Source organism: Chiloscyllium punctatum, chromosome 18, assembly GCF_047496795.1.
Source record: "Chiloscyllium punctatum isolate Juve2018m chromosome 18, sChiPun1.3, whole genome shotgun sequence".
In the NCBI taxonomy this organism is placed as follows: domain Eukaryota; kingdom Metazoa; phylum Chordata; class Chondrichthyes; order Orectolobiformes; family Hemiscylliidae; genus Chiloscyllium; species Chiloscyllium punctatum.
Window position 1 is genome coordinate 72,539,529 of NC_092756.1, and position 16,358 is coordinate 72,555,886.

Sequence of the window (16,358 nt, forward strand, 5' to 3'; positions counted from 1 at the left end):
TCTCCCCTTCCCTCACCTTCATCCTAGATCCAACCATCCAATTCGACACCACCCTCTTGAACTGTCCTACCCGTTCATCTTTCTTCCCACCTATCCGCACCCCCCATCCCACCTGCATTTACCTATCGCCTTCCCAGCTATCTGACCCCCACCCCCACTCCCACCCTCCTATTTATCTCCCAGCCCCCTTCCCCCTTCCCACATTCTCAATGAAGGACTTAAGCCTAAGACGTTAATTCTCCAGCTCCTTGGATGCTACCTGACCTGCCGTGCTTTTCCAGCCCCACGCTTTTGACTCTTTCCATCATCGGTGCTGGATTTTGTCCAGGGAAGTTGCCTTCCAATTCGACATTAAAATATTCCAAATTCTCTTCCCCTCCACTAGGGTGACTATGTGGTCATTTAACATGGATTGCCTCCAGTAGCATCAACTTTCCATTTATAGAACATTGCAAATGCAGGAAATTACTTTAAAAATGAAATGACGGCGAGGTTAACATAAGTTCAAACACATCTCTTTTGTAACAAGTGTAAAAAAATGAGAAATTTTTGTTTCTGTGGGTCATTTAATGGTCAGTGTCATAAAATAGATTGTAAGTAAGATGAACAAAACTAATTTGAGCCTTGAATCTAAACTGAGCTGTGTTTGAGCATTTCCCTAGATGCTGGGCTCCACTGAGATGGCTGTTTAACTTTGGCCTTGGCTTTCTTGCGAGTGAATGGAATTGAACATAGTTAGAGTTAAAACAAATAATCCACAAAGTGCCAGTAATAAGGAATTGGCCAAGGTGGAATTATATGGGATGAATAAATATTGTGGAAGTATGCCAGATTAACTCTCAGCCTCATGGTAAAGCTGTTCAAACCTTAACTTGGTAGAGTGATAGGCTAGAGGTGAAAATGTGTTGCTGGAAAAGCACAGCAGGTCAGGCAGCATCCAAGGAGCAGGAGAATCGACGTTTCAGGCATGAGCCCTTCTTCAGGACCTGCTGCTCTTTTCCAGCAACACATTTTCAGCTCTGATCTCCAGCATCTGCAGTCCTCACTTTCTCCTGATAGGGTAGAGGGTATGTGGTTGGATAGGGGTACAGTTAAAAGCAGATGGCAAGCAGTTTATGGAGGGGAAGCCTTGATGAAATCCTTTATAATTCCATGATTTATTTCTGACTTGTCATTTCGATACTTAAACGTGAACAATATTTCAAGAATTCCATTGAACTATTGATACTAAAAAGCTAGGCTCAAATGGAATTAGATTCTGTTTGCCTCTTCCCACTCTGCCATAGAATTATATAGAATTTATAGATTATTCCATCTAACACGTCTGTTAGAAGGTTTATATTCCAACCTCTTTATATCTCAGACTATCAACATAATGTTCAATCCCTTCCACAAGTTCGTAAGTTCATAATATGTAGGAGCAGCAGAATTAGGCTATTCGGCCCGTCGGATCTGCTCCGCCACTTCATGGCTGATATGCTCCTCACCCCAATTTTCCTGCCTTCTCCCCATAACCTTTCAACCCATTATCAATTAAAACTCTGTCTAACTCCTCCTTAAATTTACTCACTGTCCTAGCATCCACTGCACTTTGAGATAGCGAATTCCACAGATTCACAACCCTTCAGGAGAAGTCGTTTCTCCTCAATTCTGTTTTAAATTTGCTCCCTCTTATTCTAAGACTATGACCTCTCACCCTAGGATGTTCCACAAGTGGAAGCATCCAGTCTACGTCTATTTTATCCACACCTTTTATCATCTTGAATACTTCAACTTGATCTCCCCTCATTCTTCTAAATTCCAGAGACTTTAGGTCTTAAGTGTTCAATCTCTCTTCATACAACAAATCCCTCATCTCTGGGATCAATCTAGTGAACTTCCTCTGAACTTCCCCCAATGCCACATCTTTCCTCAAAGAAGAAGACCAAAACTGTGCATAATACTCCAGGTGTGGTCTCACCAATGCCTTGTATAGTTGCAACTATACTTCTGTACCTTTATATTCTATTCCCTTAGCTAAAAAAGCCAATATTCCATTCGCTTGCTTTATTATCTGCTGTACCTGAATGCTAGTTTTCTGTGACTCATGACTGAGGACACCCAGATCCCTCTGCACTGGAGCACCCAAAGTCTCTCCCCATTAAGATGATAGGTCACCTTCACATTTTTTTGACCAAAATGTATGACCACACACTTATCCATGTCAAAGTCCATCTGCCACATTTTGCCTCACTCTCCTAACCTATCTATATCCATTTGTCAGATTCTTATGTCCTCATTGCACCATCCCACCTATTTTTGTGTCATCTGCAAATCTGACTATAGAGCCTTCTATCCCTGTATCCAAGTTTTTAGTGTAGATTATAAATAGCTGGGGTGAATGGACCGAACCCTGTGGCACCTCACTACTTATATCTTGCCATCTGTTAAAAAAAAACATTGATCCATCTGTCCATCAGTCAGTCATCTATCCAGGCTAATAAATGACCCCTAATCCCATATGATCCAACCTTGTGAATTAACCTTTTGTGTGACACCTTATCAAATGCCTTCCAGAAATCCAGATATATTACATCCACAGGATCCTCATTATCCACTTTTCATCATCGAAGAACTCTAAAAAATTAGTCAAACATGATTTGCTCTTCATAAAACAATGCTGACTCTGATGGATAGCATTTTGACTTTCCAAATGTCCTTGTTTTGCTTCTTGATAATTGATTCTAACACTTTCCCAACAACAGATGTTAAACTGGTCTATAATTTCCTATATATTGTTTCCCTCTATTTTTGAACAAGGGCATTATTTTCCCCGTTGTATACCTGCTTCTGCTTAAGCTCAGCCATGCAATTCACCACAACAACTCCTTGTACCACTGAGTCCCACAATCTCCCTGCTCTGAATAAACAAATTTATCCTGAATTCCCCACTAGATTCATTAGTGATTATTTTCTATTTGTGGCCTCAGTTTTGGTAGCAGCCACAAGAGGCAACTCTATCAATTCTACGTGTATGTGAAAGCAAAGTAGTTTGAACGCTGGAAATCTGACATAAAATCAGAAAGAGCTGGATAAACTTAACAAGGTTGGAAGCACCTATACAGAGAGAGATGAAGTTAACGTTTATATCACCTTTTTTCATCTCTTTATTCTACATCTACTCTTACAAAAATCTAAGACATTCCACAGAATAAGGAAGAATGGAAGCACACTGCTAGGTGATCTGTGGAGCCTGTTATTGGGAAGTTGGTGAACCACAACATTGATCACATCTGAACAGCAGTTGGCACCAAGCTTCAATGGTCAAGATCGCCAAGTAGATGTCTATGCTGACAGTTGACTCCTCTTAATGGCACAGTATTTCTATTGCTTCCCTCAGGATGTGTTGAATGACAAAATATCATACCCGGATGGTACTTTCATGGATTTGGAGTTCAAGATATCGGTCATGTATGATATTGCAAAGGTAAGTGCGAAATTCATACTGTGAATGCTGCAGATTCTCATGAAGAGCAGCTTTAGGCAGCAACGTGATTGCCAAAAGATTGAAGATGGGCATGCAGTGTTTCACTGATCAACCATTTTCTAAACTTTGCTACAAAAGGACAAGCTTCATTCCGATTTCCCTTCCTGTTTACTGTCCAGTAATGATTGCTACAAAATGCACAATGCATGTGTGTGTGAGACTATACATGTGAATGCGTGTGGGCGCACATGTGACTGTGTATGTTTTTGTGCACCCGTGTATCATACGAAGATGGGGTTAATAATAGCTGCATAATTTTCCCCGTGACTAAAAGTATTCTGACATACTGCTTATGCTCCCCTTGGCGGGTTGTGATTCCCTGCATCTGAGTCCCATCGAGAGGTAACTGTTTTTAGTAGCAAACTGGAAAAAGGAGTATTTGTAGTTATTTCCATTCCAATTCTAAAGGACTGTTATTTTGAACTTCTATTTTTCAAATTTATTACTATGATTTTGTACTTTTGAAGGTCTGTAATGCTGGACCTTTTTAGAATTCTTTTCCCTAAGAATTTGTACTCAAGAAAGTGTACCTAGGTCCTTTGTACCTAAGATGGTGCCATAAGTGGTGACTTGCAAACTTTTCGCTGTAATCATGTGAGTACATGTGACAATAAAGCTCATTCAATTCAAATCAATAAAGTTAAAATTCATAAAACTGTGGAATAGAGAACTAAATAAAAGTGTGAATTGGGCCCTGGAGCAACTTCACAGCATTACAGAGCTGAAGTGTTCATTTTCTCATTGGCAAGGTCAGGTACATTTGCACCAAAGAACATTCTATTCTAGTCAGTAAGTGTCAGCACTGATACTTCCAGGATTGAAAAAACACAGGTTAGATACAGAGTAAACCCCCCTCTGCACTAACCTCACCAAACATTCTCAAGACAGATATAAGACAGGTCGCAGTACAGAATAAAGATCCCTGTATGATGTCTCAATCAAACATTGCCAGGACAGGTACAGCTTGGAATTAGATATGGAGTAAAGTTTCCTCTGCACTGTCCCTATCAAACAGTTCCACGACAGGGACATCACAAGGTTAGAAATAGCATACACACCCCTCTACACTGCCCGCATCAAACACTCCCAGGGCAGGTTCAGAATGGGGTTAGTCCTTCAAACACTTCCAGGATAGATACAGGTTTGGAATCAGTGTAATGCACCCTCTTTGCTGTCCCAAGTGAGCAACTAATTCATCTATCAAGGAAATTGTCAGCTGCTGCTTAAATGATCTGTATTGTGCTACTTTCTCAGTTATGGTCAAAGAATGTTTCATGCTGTTGTTTCTTTCAATTACTGACTGATTTATTGGCTATGGTTTTAAGGGAATGTCCTATCTACACTCAAGCAAAATTGAAGTGCATGGGAGCCTGAAATCCACCAACTGCGTTGTGGACAGTCGGATGGTGGTGAAAATTACTGACTTTGGGTGTAACACCATTGCCATGCCACAGAAAGGTGAGCGTTAGAAACAGAAAATATTCTAACTTTCCATTCATTAACTCTATCAAGTGTCACAATATCCCAAACTAACTACGAGGGTTGAATTGAGACAAGAAATAGTGGGAAATTCCACTGGTGCTGCATGCATCCAGGAAGTGCAGCTTGAGGTCCAGATTTCAGATCTGATTATCGCAGTATGTGCCTGAGCTGGAGAGTGCTTTTGTGGTCACCCCTGCAGCATTTAAGGGGTATTCAGACAGAAAGAGAATGGGTGACCCTAGGCAGTATAGAAGGACAAGGCAGGTAACACAACCGTCTCCTGAGTGTATCTTGCCAATAATCAGCATTTCATTCTGAATACTGGTGAGAATAATAACTCCTCTGGGCAGTGCAGCTGAGCCAGGTACAATGGCTGACTAAGCTGTACAGAAGGTCGAAAGAAGATTTGAAAAGCAGTAGAGAATTCAATAGTCAGGGATTTCTTTAGCCACCTACTTGAATCTAGGATGGTATGTTGCTTCCTACGTGCGAAGGTCAAGTATGTCATTTGTTGTATAAAAGAATAGTTCTGAAAGGATAGTTAAGATACTGCTTTCAGGGGATTCACGATGGCAGCAGTCTGAACAGTCTGCTGTGTTGGGCTCTGTTCCACACCCCAGGCAAGATGGCCTCCTACCCACCACATTAGTCACCGCTGAGGAAGGTTTGCAGTATAAAGTAGGTAGAGCACCTAGAACTCCTTTAAATTAGGATTTGGAAGATCTGGAGCTGAAATGAAGACATTGGAAGGAAAGGGATCTAGGGAAGTGCAGTAGGCAGGGCATTCCCCTACAATGTCAGACACACACACAGCCATTACCTTGACTCCCATGGCGGCGCCTTTACGTTCAGTGGAGCAACAGAATTTACTAATGGAGTTTGCAAAATGCTGTGAAAAGAATCGAGGGAGTGCTGGAGCCAATTGCTGCCATGCTGACTAAGCATGAGCAGGAGATTCAGGCTTTGGACCAGCGCATGGAGGCGGTGGAGCAGAGGACCATGGCCTCGGAGACTGCAACGAAGAGCTCCGAGGAGCGGATCCGAACCATAGAAGGCCAGGTCCGGGCCCTGCAGGAACAAGTAGACGAGCTTGAAAATCGAGGTCAGAGAAAAAGAATCCACGGATCTTGGGCTTACCTGAGCTTGAAGAAGGTGAAAACCTTGCTGATTTCCTCGAGAGGTGGCTTCCAGAGATGCTGGGCCTGGAGATCGAGTCAGGCCGGGTGAGTGTGGAGTGGGTCTACCTGATCGCGATTTGCAGGTCCAGGCTGGTCCAGTGCCCCTGCCCGGTCCTAGTGCGACTCCAGTATTACAAGAAAAAGCATCCAATAATAGAAACAGCCAGAAGACTGGGAAGAGATCTCCAGGCTTCACTTATAAAGGTTCGAAAATAATGTTTTTTGATTACTTTTCTGGGGCTGTAATTAAGAAAAGGAAGGCCTTTGATGATGTAAAAGAAAAAAATAAGAGATTTAAACATTCAGTACTCTCTGAGGTACTCGGCAGCGCTACGTTTCAATTATGGGGGATCTATGTGCAACTTCGACTTGGCAGAAAAAGTGAAAGAATTTTTGAACTCGCTGAAATGATAGACTTTGACCGAGGAGGAAGAAGGAAACGAGGCGTGCGGACAATGGCATAATATAATTTTTTTTCTCTCTTTGTTCTTTTCCCTTTTGGGGTCTCGGGCTTTATAGGCTTGATATTGCTTTGGTGTAAAATCTGGTATGTTTTATATTCTGTTTTGGTGGTTATTAGTTATTCTATTCTTCTGTTTTGCAGGGTGAGTAGTGGTTACTCGTTTGATATAAAGATGTAAGGGGTTGAGATGAGAAGGGGGAGTAGTGGGATTCATTGTTAACTTTTAAGAGTATAAATAATGTGTTTTCTCCCATTGCTTGGGTTTGGAGCGTGGCTTGAGCTGGAATGTGTTAGGATGGTTGTGAGGTTGGGAGTGAATGCCCCCTATGGGCAAGGGGGGAGATCTCTGGAAATTTGTGTTTCTTGTGTTTATTTGCTTAGGTTAGGAGTAGAGGTTAGTTTTTTAGTTTTAGTAGTTTTGGTAGTGTTTAAGGACTTTAGATTTGATAAAGTCTGTTTCTTCTCCACTCGTCGCACATTGAATTAGCTTTTTCCTCTCGGGGATCTGTGGGCTGTAGTGTGCAGTCATGGCTAGCGATCTGTTCAGGTGGGGCACCTGGAATATAAAGGGGAGCCATTCCCCCATTAAAAGGAAAAAGGTGCTCTCAAATCTTAGGAAGGAAAAGGTTGACATTGTGCTGTTGCAAGAGACACATTTGACTGATGGGGAACATCTGAAGTTACAGCTGGGGGAATATGATAGGGTATTCTTTTCCTCCTTTAACTCCAAAAGCAGAGGAGTGGTCATACTGGTACAAAAGAACCTCCCATTTCAGGTGACAGATCAAATCAAGGAGGAGCATGGATGGTTTGTCATTCTCAAGGCGCTGATACATGGAGAAGAGTATGGCATCCTGAACATTTACTGTCCCCTGGCGCATCCTCTCAAATTTATAGTTGAGATGCAGGCTCTTTGGGTGTGCCATACGATTATAGGAGAAGAGTTTAACTGTCTGATGGAACCTGGGTTAGACAGGATGCCAAGAGGGCTGTTGGCAGTCTAGACAGTTAGTGGACTTGTGTGAGGAGTTGGGGCTAGTGGATGTGTGGAGGTGCCTCCACCCAAATGGGAGGAACTTTACCATTTACTCGAACCTACACAAGTACCACACAAGAATTGATATGTTCTTTGTTCCATAGGATTGTCTGGACTTGGTGTTAGCCTGCTGGATTGGGAGCATAACTAATTCGGACCATGCAGCAGTATATTTAGATGTTAAGACCAAACGTCGTGGAGTAGGCATGTGGCACTAGCGCATGGATCCGTTTCTGTTGAAGGATGACAACCTTGTACAGTTTATCACAAGGGAGTTCAGGGTTTTTTGGGACAATCAATTGGGGTACAGCCAGTAATCCATCCGTGCTCTGGGAGATCACCAAAGCATTCTTAAGGGGAATGATTATTTCATACTCAACAACGAGAAGGAGGCAGAGAGGAGAGCAGCAGCAGATGCTTGAGGCCCGGCTGAAGGCTGCCGAGTTGGCATATTTCACCAGACCATCCGTGGGCAAATTGCAACGGGTCACGGCTCTCCGGGCTGCTCTGGACTCAGTGCTCACACAAGCGGCGAAGAGGGGGGGTCTCCTTTGCAAAGCAAATCCTGTTTGAATATAGGGACCTGGCTTACCTGGCTAGGAAGAAAAGTGCTCCACAGTCCATTCAGGGAGAGAATTAGCACTGTCATTCATGAACTAAGAAAGATCAATGCCAGATTCCAGGAATTATGTGCGGAGTTATACCGGTTGGAGGGCTGTGGGGATGGAGAAGTGAGAATGGAATTCTTTTTTGAAAACTTGGACCTCCCCATATAAACGCAGATCAGGCCTCCCTTTTAAATACACCTCTGACAGTACAGGAGGTGCAGGGGGTGATAAGGCAGCTCCAAGGTGGTAAGGCACTCGGTCTAGCTGGGGTCCCGAGTGAACTTTACAAGGAGTTTATACACACGTTAGCTGAATCACTGCAGGAGATGTATAGTCATTCGTATAGCCAGGACTGTCTTCCGCCCTCTCTTAGGGAGGCTAATATCTCCCTTAATTTAATGAAAGGGAGAGACCCCCAGGATTGCTTATTGTATAGATCCATCTCGTTGTTGAATGTGGATTTTAAAATTCTATCAAAGGTGTTGGCTCTGAGACTGGAGAAGGTGCAGCCCGTTATTATAAAAGAGGACCAGATGGGTTTTATTAAGGGCTGCAGCTCCTCCAACAATTATTGCTGGGTATTGAATATAGTGCAAATATGTCAGCAGACAATGATTCCAGGTTTGGTGGTAAACCTGGATGCAGAAAAGGCTTTTGATGGGTGGAATGGTCGTATCTCTTTGCTGTTCCAGATGGTTTTGTTCTGGGAGGGGCCTTCACCAGGTGGATGGCAGCGTTATATAGAGACCCCAAGGCAGTGGTTAGTATGAATGGGGTTAAATCGAGAAATTTTGGTGTGACGAAGGGCAGCCAACAGGGATGTCCTCTGTCACCACTACTGTGTCCCTTGGTACTTGAACCACTGGCAGAGGCCATCTGAAAAGACCCTGAAATAAAAGAGAACACACACCAGATCATCAACGCCACACTCACAGGAATCCGATTCACTAGAGAGGAAGAAAAGGACAACCAACTCCCATTCCTAGACTTGATGGTACAGAGAACACCGAACGGAGAATTCACCACAAAGGTTTACAGGAAAAGCCACACACACAGACCAAGTCCTAAACTATGAAAGCAACCACCCCAACACACACAAACGAAGTTGCATCAGGACACTATTCAAAAGGGCCACAACACACTGCAGCACACCAGAATTATAAAAAGAGGAAGAGGAACACCTATATAAAGTATTCGCCAAAAATGGATACCCTCGCAATTTCATCAACAGATGCCTAAGGGAGAGACAGCGGAACGAGGACATGCCGCAACCTAAAGGACTAGCCACACTACCATACATCAGGAGCATTTCTGAACTGACAGCCAGACTACTGCGACCACTAGGACTCATAACAGCACACAAACCAACAGCTACGCTCAGACAACAACTCACCAGGACAAAGGACCTGATACCCAACATGAGCAAAACTAATGTAGTGTACAAAATCCCATGCAAGGACTGCACAAAACACTACATCGGACAAACAGGAAGACAGTTAACGATCCGTATACACGAACACCAACTAGCCACGAAACGACACGACCAGCTATCCTTAGTAGCCACACACATAGACGACAAGCAACATGAATTCGACTGGGACAACACTACCATTATAGGGCAAGCCAAACAGAGAACAGCCAGGGAAATCTGAGAGGCATGGCACTCATCCACAGACGCTATCAACAAACACATTGACCTGGACCCAATATACCGGCGACTACAGCGGAGAGCTCGAACTGACAACCGGAAGCGGCAGAGACAGGCCACTATAAATGCCGGAGGAAACTGCACAGAAGCGCTTCACAGGAGGCTCCCAAGCACTGAGGATGTCACCTAGACAGGGGACGAAACGTTTGCAAGACAAATTCCCAGCTCGGCGAGCACAACCACAACAACGAGCACCCGAGCTACAAATCTTCTCCCAAACTTTGAAAAGCACCAAAGGTGGGAGTTGGGGGACAACAAATTTACTCTCTATGCAGCCGATGTCCTTCTGTTTTTGGCTAACCCTGAAAAGTCCATACCCCGGCTAATACAAAAAAGTTAAATTATTCAGCAGCTTTTCTGGATACAGGATAAACTTTACAAGCCCGTGAGGGGATTGGTGGAGGTACCGAAGCTGGAGGACAGAATGGAGTTTCCTTTTAGATAGTCGCAGAAAGGTTTTCTCTAACTGGGAACTTTTATTACCTGTCACTTCTGGCAACTGTACAGAGCTAACTTTGTGCAGCTGTTTGAGAGAATAAAGCAGGATTTGCAGTGATGGGAGGGACTACCCATATCATGGCTAGGCCATATAGCCTTGATTAAAATGAATGTTCTTCCTCGGTTGTTATATCCTATGAGGATGCTCCTGCTGTTATTATCCAAACAGATGCTGTTGAGGTTTGTGAGATGGATCATTTATTTGGTGCTGTAGGCGCACCTTAATTAAATTTACCCAGTTGCAGCTTCCACAGGATATGGGGGAGGTGGACCTCCCAGATCTGAAGAGATACCAAATAGGCGCTCTGTTGTCATATGTAGGTGAATGGGTGCGCAATGACTTGAAGTCGATATGGCTTGATGTAGAGGCCTCGCAGGTGAGATGTCCCCTCATAAACTTACCATGGATAAGATGAGATCGCTAGATGAACACTGTGAGAATCCAACTATCATAAATATGATAAAAGCATGGAGGATAATGTGGCAGGGTGAGGGCAATTTGTTTAAGAGTTCTCCGTTCACCCCGTTAGTGGGAGCCTCAGGATTTACACAAGGGTCAATGGACTCCAACTTCAGAGCAAGGGAGGGTAAAGGAATCTCCTGTTTGGGAGATTTATTTGAGGGAGAGGTCTTGATGTCTTTTAGCCAATGATGTCAGAAATATGAATCCCTAATTGGGACCTTTTCCGATATTTCCAGGTTAGGGATTACAGAAGACCACGCTGTTGACCCAGCCCCACAAGTTAGATATAGAATGACGAGTGCTCCAATGTGTGGGCGCTCTCTCAGTTAGTACCATATATCATCTGCAGAGAGGAAATGCCTTGGGATATGGAGATACTCCATGAGATTTGGAATCAGGAGCTGGGGGAAGAAATCTCATTGGATGTGTGGGAGGATAGATGGGGGAATGTAAAGAAATTTCAGCATGCAATTGAAGATCCTCCACAGGGTCCATATGGCACCAGAGAGGTTAGCAAAGTTCAAGAAAGTATCTTCCCCAAAATGTCCAAAATGTAAAAACAGTATTGGTACCCTTACACATTGCTTTTGGTCCTGTTCCAAGATCCGCGGATATTGATGGGGCCATAGTGAATGAGCTGGAGGGGATCCTGGGAATGGAGGTTAGGGAGGATCCGGTGTCCCTCCTACTGGAGCTACTGAATCTTCCTTCTTTGGGTGAGCACGTGAAGAGGTTATTCAACATTCTTACGCACTGTGCAAGGAAGAACATCCTCATGAATTGGATATCAGAAAAGCCTCCAGGTCTCTCAGGGTGGCACAGGCTTCTGATGGAGCATGTCCCTCAAGATTACCTGACAAGTATGGTGCACCATGGAACGAAGCAACTTTATAAGGCCCTGTCTAAATTATATAGACGTGGAGATCTGTCGGCTGCACTGGTTAGGGCCTTTATAGCCACAAGGGGCCGTATATGGTGGTCTGGGGACCCCAGGGAGGGAGACCTAGTAAATACGGGTATAATCATTGTTGCTCCTGTGGACAGGAGCCTTGATGAAGGTGCAGCGAGTGGAGTAATATGATATAGTACAATGTAGTGTAATTTAATTTTAGTGGTATGTAATTTAATGTTTATTTAATTTGAGTTTGTGCTAATCTGGTCTAAGTTAAGCAAATATGAGTCAACTGTAGAATAGTAGGCAGTTTATTGTCAACATTACTGTAATATACTATAATAGGACGATATTATTTCTACTTTTCTGTCCTTCTGTACTTTTGTAACTTTTTGTTTTTGTTTTGTAAAAGAATAAAAAACATTTTTCAATAAATATTTACAAAAAAAGGATAGTGCAGAAGTCGTACAGAGCCTCAGGTCAGGCCTCATGCGGTTGTGGTCACCTCATGACCAGAAGGATGTCAGAGTCCTACAGGGGGCACAGAGGGGCTTCACCAGGATGTTGCCTGGGATGGAGCATTTGATCCAGAAGGAGAGATTAGATAGGCTTAGATCATTTTCTTTAGAGCAGAGAGGGGGGCAGGTGAAAATGATTGAGGTGTATAGGATTATGAGGGGTATAGAGAGGGTGAGAAGGGAGCAGCTGCTCTCCTTGTTGAAGGGTCAATCTCGAAAGGCCAGAGCTTTAGGTTGAGGGATAGGAGATTCAGAGGGGGTTTGTGAAAAACTTTTTCTCTCAGTGACTGATGGGACTCTGGTACTCACTGTCTGGGAAGTGGAGCCTGGAAACGTAACAACCGTTAAAAATATTTGGATGAGTACTTCAAATGTCATAATATTTAAGGATATGGGACAATTGCGGGAAATTGGGATTAGATCACTTTTAATGGCAGTGTCGGTGCTGACTTGAGGAGCCGAAAGGTCTTTTCTGCACTATATGCACCTATGAAAAGGTTAATATTCATGTCACATTGGCACAATCCATTCCATGATGTTGCATATAGTCTGTGGGTGGAGACAGAGGTTTTGGAATGAGCGGATGCGTCAGAGGTTTTGGAATGAGCGGATGCATCTGTCCAGTAAAGATGTCTGACAAAACATAGTTGTCCTTATTGCTATCATGTCATAAATCTACATGTTATTTCAGAACAGTGACCCGACTCTGGGTTATGATGGTGTATTCTCTACCACTAGCTACTAGATAGGACACTGGGACTGGTTCTGTGGGAATGAGATGTATACAGGCTGGAAAGTTCTAACCATCTAGATTCAAATCAATACCTCTAGAGGTGACTTGCTAATGGTATTGAGCAGAGTTCAAACTAACTTTGCCGAGGTAAATGAACCAGGAATTAATATTTAGGAGAGAAATCAAGACGCACAAGAAGCTGGAGAGAGTACTAGAGTAGTAAATAATAAGGTACAAAGTGGGGTGAGAGGAAGTGGGCCTAAAATTGGTTTAATATCCATTTATGTTAATGTACAGAGTAAGGTCATAAGCTGCAGATGGAGATGGCTTGTGAAACTATTATATGACACTAACGAAGACCTGGTTCAGAAAAAGACATTAAAGTCCTTCCAATAAAGTGTTCATGAAAGCAGGGAAGTAAAGAAAGGAAGAGAGGTAACGTTATTGGTAAAGAAGAGCAACACATTCTGCAGAGAGGACCTTGAGGGAACAAAGAAAGAATGATTAAAACAGCTAAAAAATACAAGAGTCATTACATTGTTGAGTGCATTTGTATGCCACCACCTAGAAGTAAGAATAATTAATTGGTATATGGCCAACATCACTGGGATAAGAATGGTTCTGGTCCAGGTAAATTGAAATTAAAGGTTGGCAAAAAACAGAAACTAACCAATTTAAAGGGAGGGGTTTAGTTTGAGTATAGTCAAGGTATATTCCCACAATGTGGAGAGATAGGGCAAAGAAATCCAGTGCTCCTTGGTTGACAAAAGAGAAAGTGAGATTCATCAGAAAAAGGGTGCATTTGTGAGACAGATAATACCATTGAGAACCAGATGTAGATTGACTGTGGAATGTTCAGCAGAAAAGTAAAAATCAAATTATAAAAAAAAGAGCATGACAAGAGATTGGTTGCTAACATAGAAATTAAGTCTTCTTTGAAGAAAATCCCCAGAAGTCATATAAAGGAGTAAAAGGATAAGAAGTGAAGAGATGGCAGATTGAAAATCAAAATGGGGGTTTACACATGGAGTCAGGGACATAATTGAGGTATTAATGAATACTTTGCATTGATCTTTAACAAGTAGAAGAATTCTGTACACATCACAGTGATATGGGATATAGGTGGGACACTGGATAGGTAAAGATTGCAAAAGAGGAGATGGTGTTACAAAGGCTGGATTAATAAATCACAAGAACTGGATAAGATGAAGCCAAGAATCTTGAGACAAGTAAGAATGAAAATTAAGGCCCTGGCCATTATCTTTCAGTCCTCCTTAGTTACGAAGAGTGGTACAAGAGGACTGCAGAATTGCAACATTACATCTTGTACAAAAAGAAAGTATTCAAGGATAAATGCAGCAACTACAGGCAAGCCAACTTAACCTTGGCAATGGGAAAGTTTTTAATATGTGGGACAACAACACCACCACTTTCTCAAGGGCAACTAGGGACGGGCAATAAACACTGGCCCACTCCTCATGAATGTACTTAAAAAAATTCACAGTCTCTTGGACAACAATGTTTTAACTGAAGAACACCAACACACACTTGCTGAGGAGAAACTGTGTTTGACTAATTTGCTTGAGATTTTGTGAATCGAACATGTTGATGAGGTACAGGGACAGGAAGAACTGAGGGTATACATACACACCATTTATAAATTGGACATACAGTACAAAAACAAAGAAATGATCATAAACCAGTGTAGAACACGGATTTGACCTCCGCTGCGGTGTTGTGTCCACTTCTGGACGTCATGTTTTGTGGGAGAGAGGCTGCAGGTAAGATTCTTGAGAAACATTCCAGGAATGAGGCATTACAGTTACATGGATGGGTTGGAGAGGCTGGAAGCATTCTTCCTAGAGAGGTCAAGGAGGAAGTTGTAACAGAGGTGTTCAAAATCAGAGTCAGGATAGGCAAGGGAAACTATTTCCATTGGCAGGAGGATCCAAAGTGAGTGTACACTGATTAATAGCATAAAAAGCAATGGTAATGAGAGGGATGTCTCCTTTACACAGGCAGCCCAAACCTGAAATGCACAACTGGAGGGTATAATGGAGGCAGATTCGACTGAGGCATAACCAAAGAAAATGTGATAACTACCTGAAGGGAATATACTTGCAGGGCTTAGGGTAAAAGAAGGCTGAGTGGCTTTTGCAAAGGTCTAGAATGAACACAGTGTGCCAAATGGCCTCCACCAGTGCTGGAACCATCGTACGATTATATGTCCAGTGGCTTGTTTAAAGACGTAGACTTTGAGAGCAGATGTCAGAATGGAAGTGATAGGGTTGAGAGACGGAGAGTCTATCTGATGATTAGGAAGCTCCACAAAGGAAGATAGGCAGAAAGGAGGAAAATGGGGACCGGGTTAAATTGAGGCCCTTCCTACTTCCACAGATGGAGGTGAAAGAATGTATGACCAAAACGTTGAAGATGTGTCCAGTTCTGGTCGCCCAGTTATAAGAAGGTTATTATTAAGCTGGAGAGGGCTCAGAGCAATTTACCATGAAGTTGCCGGGTATGGAAGGTTTGAATTATAAAGAAGGGCTGGATAGGCTGGGACTTTTTTCACTGGAGTCTAGAAGGTTAAGAGATGACCTTACAGAGGTTTATAAAATCTTGAGGGGTATAGATAGGATTAATGGTAGGTGTAAGTGAGGACTCAAATGTTGGAGATCAGCGGCGTAAAGTGTGGCACTGGAAAAGCACAGCAGGTCAGGCAGCATCTGAGAAGCAGGAGAATCTATGTTCCGGGCATAAGCCCTTCACCGGGAATGGTAGGTGTCTTTTCCCTAGGATGTGGGATTTCAAGATTAGGGGGCAGATTTTTAAGGAGAGGGGAGAGAGATTTAAAAAGACGTGAGAAGCAATTTTTTTATTACAGAGTGTGGTTTGCATTTGAAATGAACATCCTGAAGAAGTGGTGGATATGGGCACAATTATAATATTTAAAAGATATTTGAATAAGTACATGAATAGGAAAGGTTTAGCATGATATGGACCAAGAGCAGGCAGGTGGGACTATGTTTAGTTTGGGATAATGTTTGGCATGGATTGGCTGGACTGAAGGGTGTGTTTCCATGCTCCCATGACTCCATACTGAGGAAGGTAAAACACATTCAAAAACAGAAATTGCTGGAAAAACATCGCAGGCCAGGCAGCATCTTTTATGCAGAAGATGGGGTGGGGGAGAGTAAACAACAGGTGGTGACGGAGCCCAAAGAGAGAGCGAAACTGTTGGACAGACAAAGGA

The 16,358-nt window shown here is 43.0% G+C and overlaps 1 protein-coding gene across 1 annotated transcript in view; it reads left to right on the top strand.

Annotated features, from left to right (window-relative positions):
- Positions 1–16,358, top strand: part of LOC140489028 (guanylyl cyclase C-like) — a 151,009-nt gene that overhangs the window by 94,224 nt on the left and 40,427 nt on the right. Inside the window, exons 16-17 of the mRNA XM_072588267.1 lie at positions 3,380–3,466; positions 4,852–4,984. Of these exons, the coding sequence (XP_072444368.1) occupies positions 3,380–3,466; positions 4,852–4,984 (220 nt within the window). The remainder of the gene's footprint in view (positions 1–3,379; positions 3,467–4,851; positions 4,985–16,358) is intronic.